Here is a 16,354-nt window from a genome sequence, read left to right as displayed (position 1 = left end):
ATAGTTAATGCAATACATATTTTACCACTGAAATGATTATCAATCAAAATATTATTTCAACAAGCAGCATAGCCTAATTATAGTGTTTTATCTATAGCACAATATGTTCATAATACTCTCTCAACAACTTAAATACCAACTCAACATGCTTTGAATATTTTGACTCCTTTGATTTGTTTATTCATTTGAATACTTCCACTATTTATATAGAGTTTTCGAAAAGTCACTGTGCACTTGAATTATGGGGATGAAATAAATTACTAGACATTTTAAATAAAACAGATATTCTAATGACATGTTACTTTACTTTACATTAAATGCGACTGGCAGTCCTTTTACAGTAAGCCTTGCACATCAGGAGAAATTATTCACTGCCATTTTTTACATGTTGCACAGTGACTCTCCGAACACTCTCATGTATAATGTGGATAACTCTTATCAAAATACCAACGATCTTGAACTGTGAGACTTCAACATAGTATTATTAATTATTATTTGTATTGATGAATCCACGTACATTGTATTGATTTGAATATGGCGCCATTGAAGAGTGTGAGGTAACAGTGCATCCTAGCATTGGTATGAGAAAGTATTTCAAGGCTTGATTTGCAAAATTCTATTCAAGTTTCTTACTCACACATATTAATTGTCTTTTTTTATTATTAATCTATAAAAATATGTAAAAATCACTTCTAGAAAATGAAATTGAAATGCAATCTGAATATGTTTCCAAGATTTGTTTCAACCAAAACGCACGGATTTTTATTTTATTAGACGACAAAAGTTACACATTTTGCAAACTCTCGATTCTCACGGATCCTGGAAATCAGACCCGGTTATATATATATATATATATATATATATATATATATATATATATATATATATATATATATATATATATATAGGAAAGTTTCAAAGGACTCACGTGGAGTCCGAAGTCACAGAGCATCAAATTAATAAACTGACGATAGCTAATGGCTTGAAAATACTATGTTCATGTGACGGCTTTGACTTCATTTTGCCATTTTATCAAATAGATTTAAAAAAATATATATTGAATTTACTGGGTAAGTTACTACATTTTCCGTCAATTTTCACAAAATTATTTGAAAACTGAATAGATATGGAAATATAACTTTTTCGAAAACTTTCACCATTGAAAAAGTCTTAGCCTAGTTACAAAAGGTTTCAAAACAGTTATTTTTATTGAAATTATTTGGTAATTGAAAAGGAGTGATCCGTGTCTAGTGGATATAGTGTTTGCGAAGCTTAGACCAGTTATAGAGTTATAGACCAGTTATTCTATAACTATGTTATTAAAGTACATAGTACATAGTTATTCTATGTTTCAAAGTAGTGTCGAACATTTTAGGGTATTGTTCCTGGATGATAGGAGACTACAAATTTCGTATTTGAAGTGTCCAAAACTCAGCGGTTATCCTTATAGCTGCTGTTTTGTTTTTTTCACTTAGAAATTTCTATCTCAAGAACAAAAAATGTTGTATTGATCTGAAATTCGGCATGAATATTTATGATATAAAGACTCAACTTTAAAAAATAAAATAAAAAAATCTATGTAAATTTTCAAAATGGCGGCCATTTTAAATTTTTGATTGCAAATTTCACGAAAACCGTTCACTTTACAAAAAAATTACAAGAGACAAAAAATTTAGCAAATTTTATCAAGATTTCAAGGGTACCTCATTTTTGAGACTGGTCGAAGAATAACGAAGAAATTAGTGTTATTTTCGTATTACATGCATGACCACTTATCACCATTTAAACATCAATATTAAATTTTCGATTCCAATTGTATTCAAGATGACGCTTTGAAACACGGTATGGCTCCATCTGATTTTACAATGTTTTTCAGATGATCTTGTTTGTTCATGGTCATGCATGCAGTACGAAAATAATCAATATATCTGTTATTCTCTGACCAATCTCAATAAATAAGGTATCCTTGAAATCTTGATAACATTTGTAATTTTTTTGTAAAGTGATTGGTTTTCGTGAAATTTGCAATCAAAAATTTTAAATGGCCGCCATTTTGAAAACTTACATCGAAAATTTTTTATTTTATTTTTTAAAGTTGAGTCTTCATAGCATAAATATTCATGCCAAATTTAAGATCAATTCAACATTTTATTCTTGAGATAAAAATTCTTAAGTGAAAAAAACAAAATGGCAGCTATATCAAAATAACCGCTGAGTTTTGGACACTTCAAATTCGACATTTGTGGTCTCCTATCATCCAGGAACAATACCCTAGAATGTTCGACACTACTTCTCAAACACTCTGTATATTTTTTGTAATAAGTAAATTTTAAGGAACATTCGATACTTTAATCCAATTCTATATTTAAAATTTTATATTTATCAATCAATTGGCTACCACCAATTGATTGATAACTCTGATGAGATCGAACAGGCCATACAACAATAACATTTAATAGAGTGTAAGATCTTAATTAACCTGGATTTAAATTTACTGTAGTAGAAGACTATTTTTTTGTATTTTAAATGTGGTGTGATATGAGGTGAACTGTATCCAATTCTAAATTGCTAAGTTGACATGGAAGAGTGGTTGACTAATTAAAACATTTTTGTGAAATATATCATCATCTATATTTTGTACTATATATTCTATATAGATATAGAATGTGGTATGATTTGATGTAGATTGTTTTGTCTTACTCTTCTCTGCTATTTCAAGTCGAAATAACTGTCAGAAGCAGTCTGACTGCTCAATTGATAGAATTAAATTTGTTTCAGAATATTTGACCAGTATTTAGTGACTGTAATTGTTTTTATCTGTCTTCTATTTGTAATTTGTTAGTAGTTTGTTTGTGTCTTTGTTATTGTTTTGTATTTCTGGCAACAGCTTGAAATTCTAATTTGAAGATTCCTCAATCACGCTTAAAATTATTAATCACTGTTGAAATTAAACACAGGCTTCGGTGCAACCAGGAAATAGAGTTTTGAGTTGTTGCATCAATTTTTTAATGTGAATATAAAGTTCCAAGTTTTCTTACTGATATTTCAATCTTTTTTCATTGATTAGTCATCGAGTTCTAATTTGCATAATATGTTCTTAGTTTGCATTTTGTTTAATTATTATGATTGTGGTGCTTTTTCATTCATTATTATTTATTGAGTTCTAATGATGATATGATCTGAGTTAACATTTTGGTTAATTATGACGATTGTGGTGTTTTAGATGATCGCCTACTTGCCAGACAACAACAACCAGTGCAGTTCAACTGCGGGTGTGTTCAAGTCAGCCGTGAACCGCATCAGCACCGAGTACCGCCTCCAGTTCGCCTGGCCAAGGGGCGGAGGTGGTGGAGGCGGTGGAGTCGCCACCGACGATCAGATGGATGGCGAGGGAGGGGGAGCAGCTGGTCCACCGAGGAAGTCGCTGTCGATGGGTGCTATCAAGCCGACTGGGGGACATATTGTGCCAACTCACAAGAAGAGGCCTCTTGAGGACACTAAGACTGGTTAGTATTTAGTATCGAAATTCAAATATATACAGAATGTCCCTCGAAATGTGTAACATCCGAAAACCATGTGTCCAACAAAAAATGTCCAGCAAAATTCTCTTATATCGACCTTAGTTTTCGAGATTGAAAAGTATCAATAATTAGGAAACAATTAGTCGAAATATAATTATTCTGAGGATATGTTTGGAAAGAGGAAGAAATTCCCAATAAAATTCTTATGATTTGTTCCTTTGTTTAACGTTTTTGAACTTTTTATGAGGAATCAAAGTTGAAAAAAGTACATTCATCGAGTTCAAAGCCAAATTTCAAACCGTTTTTGAACGCTGATAAAAAGTTCAAAAACGTTAAACAAAGAAACAAATTATATGAATATTTTTGAAAATTTCTTCCTGTTTTCAACCATATACCTAGAATTAGATTTTGACTGATAGTTTTTGAAAAATATAGAAAAATCTATATCTCTCGAAAACTAAGGTCTATATAAGAAAATTTTACTGGAAATTTATTGTTGCAAATTTCATGTAGAATCTATGATCTTCGGCTGTTACACCTTACATGGGACACTGTATTTGAACTGAAGGCTGGCGCAGGGAACCGGAAGCTCTGAAATAATGCCAATTTCATTAATAAACTCATAAAAACATTTAACCAACTCATTATTATTTTGAAATAATGTTATTAATTGATTTTGAATCTTGTTTATTGCTCCTCAAGTTTACATGAAACGAGCCAGTATACAATAATTCTATTATAATCCAGAACAACAAAGTCCAAAGGTATAATACATATATGGAAAACTTAATAAAGAATATTTGAAAAACAAAAGCACTCATGATTACATCAACTTCTGGCCTTAGAAATAAAAACAAACTTAAATTAAATACTATCTTACAAAAGATCTCTTAAAAATTACGCTTATACAAAAGTTTCCTATCAATAATCTAAATTAATTTAGTTCCATATAAGAATAAACAACTAATAGTCTAGCCTTGAACTTGAACCAACTTACTCTACAATAGTGAAACATTTGTTATTCCACCAATAAACTCATTAAACGATCTAACATGCTCATAGTCACATGCGCCAAAAGGCGCCGTTTGTTCCTCTACAATCAACATGATTGTAGATTATGTACTTATAATCATTCACCACAAATGTTTACCTTATAAAACTTACGTTCATTAATCACATAAACCACATTTTAAAAATATATTTATTACTAGCAGGAACCCGTGCTCCGCAAGGATCTATTTTCAAACTTGACAAACTGAAAACTTGACGTAATAAAATTTTGAGGAATTATAAATAGGCCCATAACCATCCTTGGTTAATTAAGAATCTATATGCAAAATTTCAGGTTAATTAGTCCAGTAGTTCAGACGTGATGATGCGTCAAACATAATTTTCCTATCCCGTAGGTGTATAAGACAGCTCTTTACTGTATTATATATATAGTTAACGACTGCAAGAGATAGGACTTTGAAACAGAATAGTGGTGAAACTATGATAACGCCAGAAGTGTCTCAAACACAATAGTAGGTACTACATGAACTTTTTGAAAGTGATTCGAAAAAAAAATGTTGAAACAACAGAACTGAAAGTTGTCAACCTTATCATTCTACCTCCATTTGGAGAGGTTTTTGTTTGAGCCGAATGTAAATCTATATATATAGAATGTCTGTTTGTGTGTTTGTTTTGTTTGTTCGTTTGTTCCCCATAGACTTGAAAACTACTTGATATAACGGCATAAAACTTTGGGAATATGTTGTGTGAATATTGAGGATGGTTTTTTAACAGAAATTTTAATAGGGGGGGGGGATATAATAATCATTATTTATTAATCCTTTTCACAGTCCTATGTTTTCGAAATCTTCGGCCGAGCAGCTACCGAAGAACGGAAAGATGACCATGATTCAAAATCATATTGTGATAATATGATTTAGCACCTAAAGTTACAAGCTGTATAATAAACACGTCATCTTGTGATAAATTATGTACTGGTAATAAAACGGTAGTTTGGAGTTGAAGTTAGTGTAGTTGATTGGTACCAGCTGTAGATAATCGTTCCTTAGAAGATCTATACAAATAATATTATCACTTCCCTATCATTGAGAAACTGGAAAATGTTGGAAAAAAATAATTCACCTCATGAAAGAGAGTTGTTCATATTGCATTCATTAATATAAAATCATATATTTCAATAACAGCTGTGCTGAATAATAAGTTCTATTTTTCCGGCTCTAAATTTTGTAAAATTACGTGAAAATGTTTCAATTATCAGTGATTTGAGTGAAATTTTTTTTGTTTCCTATCCAGTTTCTCAACCTTCAAAATTCAAAATTCTTAGTTTTAGTTGCTTTTGAGTGAAAAAGAACTAAATTTCAGAAAAGTGGAATCATAACCTCATTTCGGACTTTTAAACTATTATCTAAATTTGGGAGAGAAATAGTACAAGGAGTATCCTTAGTTTTTCTCTCCCGGTCAGTGCTTCTTGTAAAAATTATAATAATAATAATAATAATAATTACTGAAGAATGACATACTAATTTACATTTCTTTTTGAATTTAGCGTAGCATATTCATCCTAAAATGGGAGATAGAAAGGACACCGTATGGAATTCTTTGTAATTCATCGTACATCGCATATTTCCTGGACCATCTGTTGACAATCAACAACTATGAAAACATTAAATTCATCTTTGAAACACTGATTCAACTTATATAATTTTTTTAATTCAACACTTTACTGATAGATATTACTACCAATTGATTGAGAAGAATATTTTTTCGGAATAATGAATGCTGCATGACTAAGCACATAGGAAGTCCGTATTGAGATGTAAATGAAAATATCGATTGTCAGATAAATTTCATGATTCACCAAATAAAGTCAAGTGTGACATGATCTACATTTACTGTTTGGCGGTACGAAGTTCGCCGGGTAAGCTAGTTGTAAATAGAGCTTTATTATTAATAGTCAACGCTGAAAAAAGATAGGCTCAGTCACCAGGAATACTATAAATTCTATGAGGGACCAGTAAGCCATTACTTCAAGTAGTTCAATCACTTCCATTATGGACAATCAATACTTATGAAATTTATTAGCTACAGAATAAAAAACTTTTGATTGCAGTGTCCCCGACTACTACAATATGAATAACAATTTAAATCAAATAAAAGGAAATACTCAAATCTCTCATCAACTCGTACTTTTTACTCACAAAATATTAACAAAAAATTAATAGGCTATATAAGTCATATTGAATGAACTCACGGCTAGTACTCAAGTTTGTCTTTTTCTGGCCGTGCTGCAAATAAATGTAGGTGTATGTTTGACATTTTGTTTTTGTAATCTTGTTGTCTATTAAGAAAGTTTTCAATGTGATTTCTGATGGCAATAAAATGTGTATTTGAAAAAAGAATTATCAACAAACTCCTAACCAAAGAGAATCTCTGTGCTCTGTTCTAATCGGAATGTATGAGACTCCATATACAGCTGATAGAAGGCGCAAACCGAACTGGCCAAGCATTCAACAATGGAACACACACGTGGCAAGCTCGCGCTCTTGATAAACGCAAAATTAATTCGATCAGCTAATTGATAAAATTATTTTAAGCTTTCTAATGATTACAACATAATATGTTAGAATATCATGTGTCAATTATCTCAGTTCCATATGGCGTTCACTTTACCATGTTCATAACCTTACTTAATAGGATCCTTTTTCATCCTTTAAAACCCTTAGAGGCAATATATCCGTTCTTAGTGCGCGTCTAGCATGTTTGAAGAATATTTGTGAAAAGTTTTAAGTCTGTAGGCCAATATTAGTTTGAGCTGTAGTGTGATTTTACATCAAAATTTTCGAAAAATGCCCTCTCCTGAACCCCCCTGTGCTCCTGATCAGAATTTTTCTGCATAGATCTAATTTTTTTCGTAGCTGAACAAAAAAGTTCCTTGTGACTTTGCTGTGAAATGAACGGTTAAAAAGTACAAAATTTTTGGGGCGCCCCAGCTCCCTCAGGGGAGCAAATTTCTGAAAATCCTTTCTTAGTGGATGTTTTGAGGCTACCATAAACAATTGTGCAAAATTTCAAGTTTTTAGGCTCAGTAGTTTGGGCTGCGGTGTGATTTCAGTCTGTCGGGGCTTAGCCTTTTGTAGATATAAGAATATTAACCACTTCTGTTTACTATGCCATCGATTTCCAAAAGTGCCTCTACATTTTTCAAAAAAAACATCAGAGATGTGGTTCTACTATTCGGCATTCACAACCTGTTATGAAAACTGTGGAATAAAAGTTTAGAAGATCTTGGGGAGTGACAGTGATTTTGATTTCAATTTTCTCCTACAGTTGTTGAATTGTTGCATCACATGTACGGTACACCTTGCATTCAAAATATCTGAACTAGTAATGCTGTCAAAATATTCTCTCATAAGTTTCATGGAATACTGTCTTAACTGGTTCACATCAGTCCAGTAATCCATTGTTACTTAATTGGAATGCTCTCTTAACTGTTTCACAGCAGTCCAATCCATTGTTACCTTATATGTTTATATCAATTCTTCAAAATATCTAACAACTGCTAGCTCTACAGTACTGCCTACTATATTTTCAAAATTCTCCGTTTCCCTGCGCAACCATGTACTTCTGAAGTTTCAAAATAGCATGAAATATTGGTCGATAATATTATTTAATAAAGTTTATGTACCTTTTTCAAAAGTACTAAAACATTTTGTAAAATCTGCGTGCATTCCAAGGCACAAGGGTCTCATCAAACGAATAATAGAATTAAATGATTTTTTCTTTATAATAATTTGTTTGGATAGTAGACAACTGAAACAAAATCTTCGTAAAAATTGATACTATAATATAAAACATTTTGATAAATTTGGTATTATCATATTATTGAAATACTATGATCCAAGTGAAGTTTGACTCTATGACTCTAAGCACTCTGATGAATTTAATACATTAGACTATCATTATGTACTGAAGAACATTTCTTGCAATTAATGTAACTTGATTAACAATTATTTGTGTCAAGTAAAAGATCCTAAAACTCCAAAATTACTACGATTATAAATATGTTGAAGATCCAACACTCCGACTTTTTTTAAATCGATTAAGAACTGAATATTAACTGAGTTATTCTCTTACAGCAGCAGAGCTGGAGCCGTTAGTTAGTATGAAGAATGACACAATTGACAATGATGATGGGGAAGAGAAAATCCAAGAAGAGTCTATTAGCAAGGAAGAAAAACCTTTACTTAGGTAAATTATCCCATTCAAATTTGAAAAATAAACAAATTATTTGTATAATTGGTAGAATTGATAGTGTTTTCATAGTTGGTAAAGTTTTTTTTTAAATTATACATTTTTTAGTTCCCAATTTCAGTTTTTCAGTGAATTTGTCTTGTTCATCGATCAGTTCAGTTTAATTCGTCTGCATTGCCTGTTTTATTCATTGAACTTTGTCACAGAGAGTGCCTGCCTGTTCCAATCAGAACGTCATTTCTGTTTGAACTAACAATTTAAAAATAACGGGTAAAAGTTTTCAAGTTTCTTCATATATTTCAATTTATAAATGGATTTTGAAGTGTAATACTTACATTACTTAATATTAACTCAGATTTCAAATTTCCAGTGTTTATATATTTTGACGGTAAATTTTTGTGAAATAAGAATTGGTACCATAACCTCATTCAGACTGGCTCATCAACTATCTAAATTCGGGAAAGAAATAGTTTTGGATTAATTCTGTTGTTTCTCTCCCAATCGTTGTTTTCATTTTGTGCATGTGTGTGTATAAATGAAATAAAAATTACTGCTGACCGCTCTCTATGTGCACTCATATACACTCATCGTACTCATGTATTTAGAACTGAGTTCTTTTCTAATATTCAATAATATTTTAACAGATAATATATATAAAATCTCTTGATAGTTATGTATAGCCATCTATTTGAACAATATAGGTAAGAACAGAGATGATGCAAGTTTAAAATGGCATCGAAGTAGAAAATGTAATCCTAATCCTGAGGATGCTAAATTCATGATCTATTTGCATAGAATCTCCTATTTATCATTGCCTAAATAAGGAATGTTTTGCACAGTGTTGCAATACCGCCAAATATACGGTATTCAATATTTGCTGTTTCCATTCGTATTCGATTATATCGCTCATTTAATCCTTGTTTCGGATGTTTCATAGATTTTTACTGAATGTACGTTCTGTATGTTCCAGGAATGAATTTAATACCGAATATAAGAAGAAGTTCCGACCATTCTCTCAATATAATTATGTAGAAGGAAAATTCAAGCCTAAGAAAGAGCCTGAACAGCTTCTAGCTGAGTTGCAGTCAGAGGACTCCTGGTATCAAGAAGTACTAGAACTTAGAAGGAAGGCTGGTGAATACAAGGTATCTAACTAAAATAACTTTGTTGCTAAATTATTACTTATTCGAAAATTACAATGTGGTAGCATACAGAGAAACCCTCAACAATTCCTTGAATCAGGCAATTATAAAAACTCACAATAATAATTTTCAAATTATATTTTAAAAATTATAATTCACTAGTTATCATCACAAATAATCTTCATAATTTCTTTAGTGGATTTTTTTACAATAATTAGTTTTTATTTCAAGTAAATCATATATTCCACCATTTGGGTCGGAATATTCTCTCAGGTTGGATGGGCTACTATAATGGCCATAGCGTCTTCTGAGTTTACTGGGCACACAAGAACACGCTTTGCATCACCAGGTTGGAGCATGTTTTCCTAACTAGTGCAATCGTGAGTGATTTCACATATTCTACAATAAAAAAATAAAAATAATTAATTTCATTGAATTTTTTCATTCAGTTTGAAAGTTAAAATACCTAGAAGTTTGTTTTTAACGCTTAATCAACAAAACAATGAGATATTGATAATGATAAAAGTCATTGGAAAATTAATAAATGTAGAAGTACAAATTTTCTTTTCACTTTTCTTCTTTGAAACAATTAACTATCAGAAGTGATATTTCTCAAAACAGAGCCCAATTTAAATTCCTGCCTTGACACCACAGTTATCACATATTAAATTTGTTATAACATGTAGTTGTTTTCTAGATTATGAACTTACGGTCTATAAACACATTTTGGGAAATAATCAGTGCAGCAAACTCCTGAATAGTTCTACTTTATAAGTATACTATGATATACACCGTGTCCTACGAAGAGGTTTACACGTTTAATTTAATATTGTGTGCCCATTCATGTACCGAACTTTTTTAAATTTTACACAGTTTACAAAGTGGACTCTGAAAATATTCTGTGATAATTTCAGCTCCCTAACCTTCGTAGAAACAAAATGGCGGCATATTGGAAATTTTACTAATTCGCTTCCTATAAAAACTACTTTCATGAGTTATCATCTGATTTGTTCACTACGTTGCGATAGTCTTGGCTCATTTGATGCTACCAGAAATGGATCAAACAATCTTCAAACAAGATGGTGCTCCACCTCATTTCGAAAATCATGTCAAACAATTATTATTACTAAATGACTAACTTCATGGCCGTTGGATTGGTCGCGGTAGTGATTTTTTGGATTGGCCACCCCAAACACCAGATTTAACTGTTTGTGACTCCTTTTCATGGGGTTACTTGAAGGAAAAAGTTTATACTCATAGCTTCAATAATGATGAGGAACTAAAACAATTAGTAACAAAACTGAAGAGGAACTTCTCCGGTTACCGCGGAGTTTCTTTGAAAGAGCTTACGAATCATTTCTAAGCGCTGTTATCAGTGTGTTGCTGTGGATGGATTTCAATTTAAATAATTTTGGACTCCGCGGTTTTTCATAAGGCTATGTACTAGTTTTTATTTAAAATTCATATTTCCTTAAAGTGCAACAATAAAAATATTTTATAGAACCAAAAACACCTTTTTAATGTTCTTAAGGTATCGTTATTCAATATGCCGCCATTTTGTTTTTACGAAGTTTAGGGAGTTGAAATTTTTCCATAATATGTTTAGAGCCTACTTTGTAAACTGTGTGAAATTTAAAAAAGTTCGGTGCATGAATGGCACGTAATATTAAATTAAACGTGTAAACCTGTTCGTGGGACACGGTGTATACTATCATAAATATTTCTGAACATAAATTTAGATATTCGCAGAGAAATTGACAGGACACTAAAGTGGCCCAATAGACTGCGTAGGAAAAGCACTAGTGGCCATTATAGTGTATCATCCTACCTCCGACCTCACGGACAAAAAATACAAAAATTGTTCCGAGCTAACTACAACAGTAGACCTGGCCTACCGACCGCAAAGGGTTAAGTCTCAATTGTTTTTGTGTCGGTATGATGAAGCTACTACACTTTTGTGTCATTTAAACTCATGATTTTTCCATGTATAGTCTGTTGCGGTTTTTAAGATTTGATTATGCACACTACTGCGATTTGTAAAACGCAGTAGTGTGCAAAAAGATTTTAAATTTTGCAACAAGAAAATGGCTTTGATATTCCACATTTAAGGGAGCCAATAACTTGGGTGTGATATATGATAAACAAAGTTATTGATAGAGTTGTGAAGTTCTAGAAAATGCATATTTAAGAGTTAATATTCACCTTTACTAACTAGAAGCAAAGTAAAATAATTCAACTAGAACTAACTAGAAGTCGACTAGTTGATTTGTTTAAGAACATTGACTAGCCCTAGAAGATACCATGATTTATTGTTCATATTAATATTAATGTATCATATTGTTCCTATTGTTCTTGATGAAAATAACTTATAGAAAAATATAATTTCTGATGATACAGCATCGCGGATGGGGAACAGAGTTGGTGCCGCAGCATATAGCTGAGCTCTACAACAAGCAGATCACATTATGGGAACAGGTTTCTCGGCGTTCGTCTCTATCCGCTCTCAGTCTAGCGTCAACAACACCCAAGTAAGAAAACTTCTATTCATATTCAACTTCTTACATTGTCAAAACCCGCCTGCATTCATTCAATTCATTTATACTCTTCTCGAGAAAAATTTATTTTGTTAAATTTGTATCACAATTCTATTTTTGTATTCAAAACCCAGCTGAATCTCCTTGCAACTAGGTAAGGTAACGTGGTAACTACCACCCGTCACACTAATTGAAGCTATTATAGGATCTGAGAAGCTTATACCCCGTAACATTCCAATTTATAAATATTCAAGAAGTCATTCTCGTCATTCAGCCATGCTTTGGTCAATATTATACAGCTGAAACGATGTTAGAGACTTGAGGATAATTTTATTATAAATTCATCTATATTTCTCTTATAGCTCCCTATGTTTTGATGCATTACCGAGGAATCGTGTTTGTTACCATTCCGGAAAGAATCAAATGTTGAAAAAGTGATAGAAAAAATCATTAATGTTTGCACACTCAATATATTCGATCGGAGACCCATCAGACCCGGTCTCCTGTATAACAAAGACACCTGTATTAATTATCGGACCAAATAATTAAACAAGTAACTTGAAGACAAGATAACATGAAATCCACAAGTAGCTTTTAGCTTAAAACTCGATTCCATTCAGAGTGAATGAAAACCATGTTTGAATGGTTATTAAATTATTTCTCTTGCCATTTCTGGAAAAATGTCGAGCCTTCAAACTGCTCTTAGGTGTAGTTATCAATTGTAAATCATATCTTTCAAACATAAAACAAACATTCTCATCTACGTTGTGAAAGTGTATCATACAATCATTCTGATTCCGAAAAAATAGATCATCGCACTCGTTTTCAGCAATTACTCTTAATTTCGATTTTATAACTAACGTGTTCAAAAGTGAAATTGTTCCACTATCAAAAGGATTATTCATTTTAGAAAATATATCCGCTTCAAATTTGATCGATTGAGCGGAATTGGTGATGTGAATTTTTATTGTAATGTCCCAGCCACTAATAGCATTTCCATGAAAACCCATTGCATTCTTTATCCTAAATCCATTCTTATTTCTATTATTTACAAATTGGAACTTTTTTTTGTGTTTATAAACATTGGTATCACAATTGAGTGTTCGTGGCACCTGAATCATTGAGATACTGTCAGCGGTCACCTTCGGATTAAATTTCATTTTATTGATAGCAATTGCATACTTCTCTTCACGGGTCAATAGTGGTGAAGGTTCAACTTTTGTCACAAAGTCTTCCCCACTCATTGTGAGAAATCGAATATACGTTTTGAGGCTGTTGAAAGAAGTGGCTACATCTTTGGCTGGGATTTCTCGACGCTGAGTTTCAGCCAAAGCCCACCGCTCGAAATGGATAAAAATCTCTACTTCGGACTCAAGATTTAGGGTAGGGGATTCCAAGATGGACTCAATCGTATCAATACTGGCGAATGGGAAGTATGCACTACTCAAAACTTCCCTAGTATTCTGTCTGATGATTTTACTACATGTATCATCGAATTCAGAGATACAATACTGTCTACAAGAATCTTGTAACTCTAAAACGTCCGATGGTTTCAGTGTTTTCTTAATATACTCTACACATTTTTGTACCAAGTTTGAAATAATGTATTTTCGTGCCGCGGTGTAAGTGTGCAAAACGTGAACCACCGATTCAAATACAATCTCACCTGTGTAGATGAATTGTTTCATGGCTTTGAATCCTTCCGGCTCCAAATCTTCAACATGCACAGGGTTTGTCTCCTTTAAATCACTACAGAACATTGCATGGAAAACTTCACTGGCGGCAGAAAAAAACACTTTGTGACCTTTGATGGAAGTTTTTTGCGAACCGAGCACAAATTCACAATCACTGAGCATATCGCTGTCCACTAAACGGTGGAAACGGGTTTCAAAACTCTGATTATCAGGTGAAGCCGAATCTCCTCGCATTCCTTTCCCATATTTCTTTGGATTTCTACAGGAATTTCCTTGTATTTCTCCAGCTTTGGATCCCATAGTTGTTAATAATTCAAAGCGTGGGCAAAACTGGAAAAATAAAAGTTGTGTGTGTCAAATGAACAAAACCAAACAATTCTCTTAGAATTAAAAATTTAAGGTTAAAAAATAATCTGTTGGCAGAATCAAGTCTTTTAGAACATTAAATTTTTCTTATATCTCAACAAAAACCAATAATGGATTGTATTTAAATTATTCTGCTGCTTTCATCCCAACTTGAACTGTAGGTAAATAGTTTTTTTACATCAGTAGCTTCACAACTTTTATAATTGTGACAAGTCCGGATACGTTTGACGATACTGGGCTCATATTCAACGTGCAGGGAATCCTTTCATTAAAATAAATTTTTCAGTATTAAGATACTGCCTGAATGCTGAAGATGGGGCCCATTCCCTTGAAACGCATCGGAAAAGTGAGTTGTGAAATCAAAAAAGCTATTCGCAAAATTCGTGAAAAAGAAATTGTTAGAATTTTGTAGAATTGTTCCACCTGTAGTATATTCTACTTGGATAGTTTGGATCCTTAGATCACTCAAAACATGGATTTCAAATCATATGGCATGATTATTATCATCATCTTCATCAACTATTTTATTCACACATTTGCTGTCTTACACATACATGTAAAGTTTTTTATGAATTATTTATCAATCAAAAACAATAGATAGATTGATTGCACAAGTTTCCTAATTATAAAATATAAAAATACCTACATTTATTTTATATCCTAGTGATACAATACATGAACAATATTATTTATACACTCATATTTAACAAATGAATGAATGTAAGCCTCACAATACCCTGTGTGTGGGAATGTTTCTATAATAAAAGTAATTCATAAAGTTGCATTATTAAATTGAAATTTGTATTTTAAATTTATCTCAACAGTCGTTGGAAGATGCGTAATATAGTGAAATTATACTTCAAATTGAAGTTAATGTTCTATAAGCTCATTGTTATCATAAAATTTTTCTATCAATTTTTAACAAGTTATAAGAGCATAAATGTCACACCTTCAAAAGCGAATATCTCCAAAACTATTGAATATATGGAAAAAGTTGTTATATGAATATTTTAGGAAATCATTCAAGCTTTAATTTTTAATAGAATAGTCGTGTCCATAAGGCTGGCCACTAACGTTTGAACATTCATCTCATGAATGTTTATCATATATAAACACATGCTCATCATCAGCAAAAGGCTTCTAACATAAAATAAACAACCAATAAATAAATTACTGTAAAATTACAAATTATAATGATAGAAGAATAATTCAACCTCAAATAGAGCAGCAAATAAAAAATAAGCAACAAAAAATTTTTGCTCAAAGCCTTTCGCTGTGATGACACAACAATGAATGACGGCTGTATATCATGAATGTTCTACCGTTAGTGGCCTAAGATGCATAGTTTTCGAGGTATATGCGAGAACCCAAAAAATGTTACATTTGAACCACTTCCACCCCCCTTAGCACAGGGGGTAGGGGTGAGGGCTTTTTATATGTCTCCTCACTACCCTAAACAGAACTGCGGGGTCAAAAATTGTCTTCCAAACTTTACCTCTCTATAAACCCCTTGGTTGACTGGACTAAACAGCTGGATTCGCACACTACAATCACAGTGAACAGTGAACATATATTTCCCATAAGTTCTACACTTTGACTATTCTCACTCAGGGAGTATGAATAATACCATTAGAACTTATGGGAATAATATTTTCACTGTCACAGTTATTTAGAAAGGAATTTGGGGTTTCAGTTTTATGTTCATCTGAAAGATTTGGTTTATAGTTTTTAGTGTGGTTTAGATTTAAATATTTTCCGACTTCAAGAAAAAATTCATTATTTATTAGAGATTGTTAATAATTTCAGTTCCTTTTTTTTAAACCAGACATAAACTG

General features: G+C 32.1%; 2 protein-coding genes across 16 annotated transcripts in view; one reads left to right on the top strand and one right to left on the bottom strand.

The window, feature by feature from the left end:
• Positions 1-16,354, top strand: part of LOC111049332 (nuclear protein MDM1) — a 116,344-nt gene that overhangs the window by 73,487 nt on the left and 26,503 nt on the right. For 9 of the 15 annotated variants that reach the window (XM_039442593.1, XM_039442598.1, XM_039442590.1 and 6 more), the window contains 4 exons: positions 3,224-3,506; positions 8,669-8,780; positions 9,754-9,928; positions 12,314-12,453. In XM_039442593.1, coding sequence (XP_039298527.1) covers positions 3,224-3,506; positions 8,669-8,780; positions 9,754-9,928; positions 12,314-12,453 — 710 coding nt within the window. The remainder of the gene's footprint in view (positions 1-3,223; positions 3,507-8,668; positions 8,781-9,753; positions 9,929-12,313; positions 12,454-16,354) is intronic. The other 6 variants (XM_039442604.1, XM_039442603.1, XM_039442601.1 and 3 more) reach the window with 1 other exon arrangement.
• LOC111049361 (BTB/POZ and MATH domain-containing protein 3-like) lies at positions 3,133-14,470 on the bottom strand. Its single transcript, XM_039442605.1, has 2 exons — positions 14,126-14,470; positions 3,133-4,112 (listed from the first exon to the last, which is right to left on the bottom strand). Exons 1-2 carry the CDS (start codon positions 14,451-14,453, stop codon positions 4,054-4,056), a joined length of 387 nt encoding a protein of 128 aa, XP_039298539.1. The 5' UTR covers positions 14,454-14,470; the 3' UTR covers positions 3,133-4,053.

Source organism: Nilaparvata lugens, chromosome X (genome assembly GCF_014356525.2).
Source record: "Nilaparvata lugens isolate BPH chromosome X, ASM1435652v1, whole genome shotgun sequence".
Taxonomy (NCBI): domain Eukaryota; kingdom Metazoa; phylum Arthropoda; class Insecta; order Hemiptera; family Delphacidae; genus Nilaparvata; species Nilaparvata lugens.
Note: the sequence above shows the minus strand (reverse complement) of the source record. Positions and strands in the feature narration are given on the sequence as shown.

Bases quoted from the DNA above. Each gene is read 5' to 3' on its own strand.
- LOC111049361 (XM_039442605.1), bottom strand. From the start codon at position 14,453: ATGGGATCCAAAGCTGGAGAAATACAAGGAAATTCCTGTAGAAATCCA. The intron at 4,113-14,125 runs GTGAGATTGTAT...GCATTATTTCAG, and splicing joins GAAACAATTCATCTACACAG to AGCTTCCGGTTCCCTGCGCC.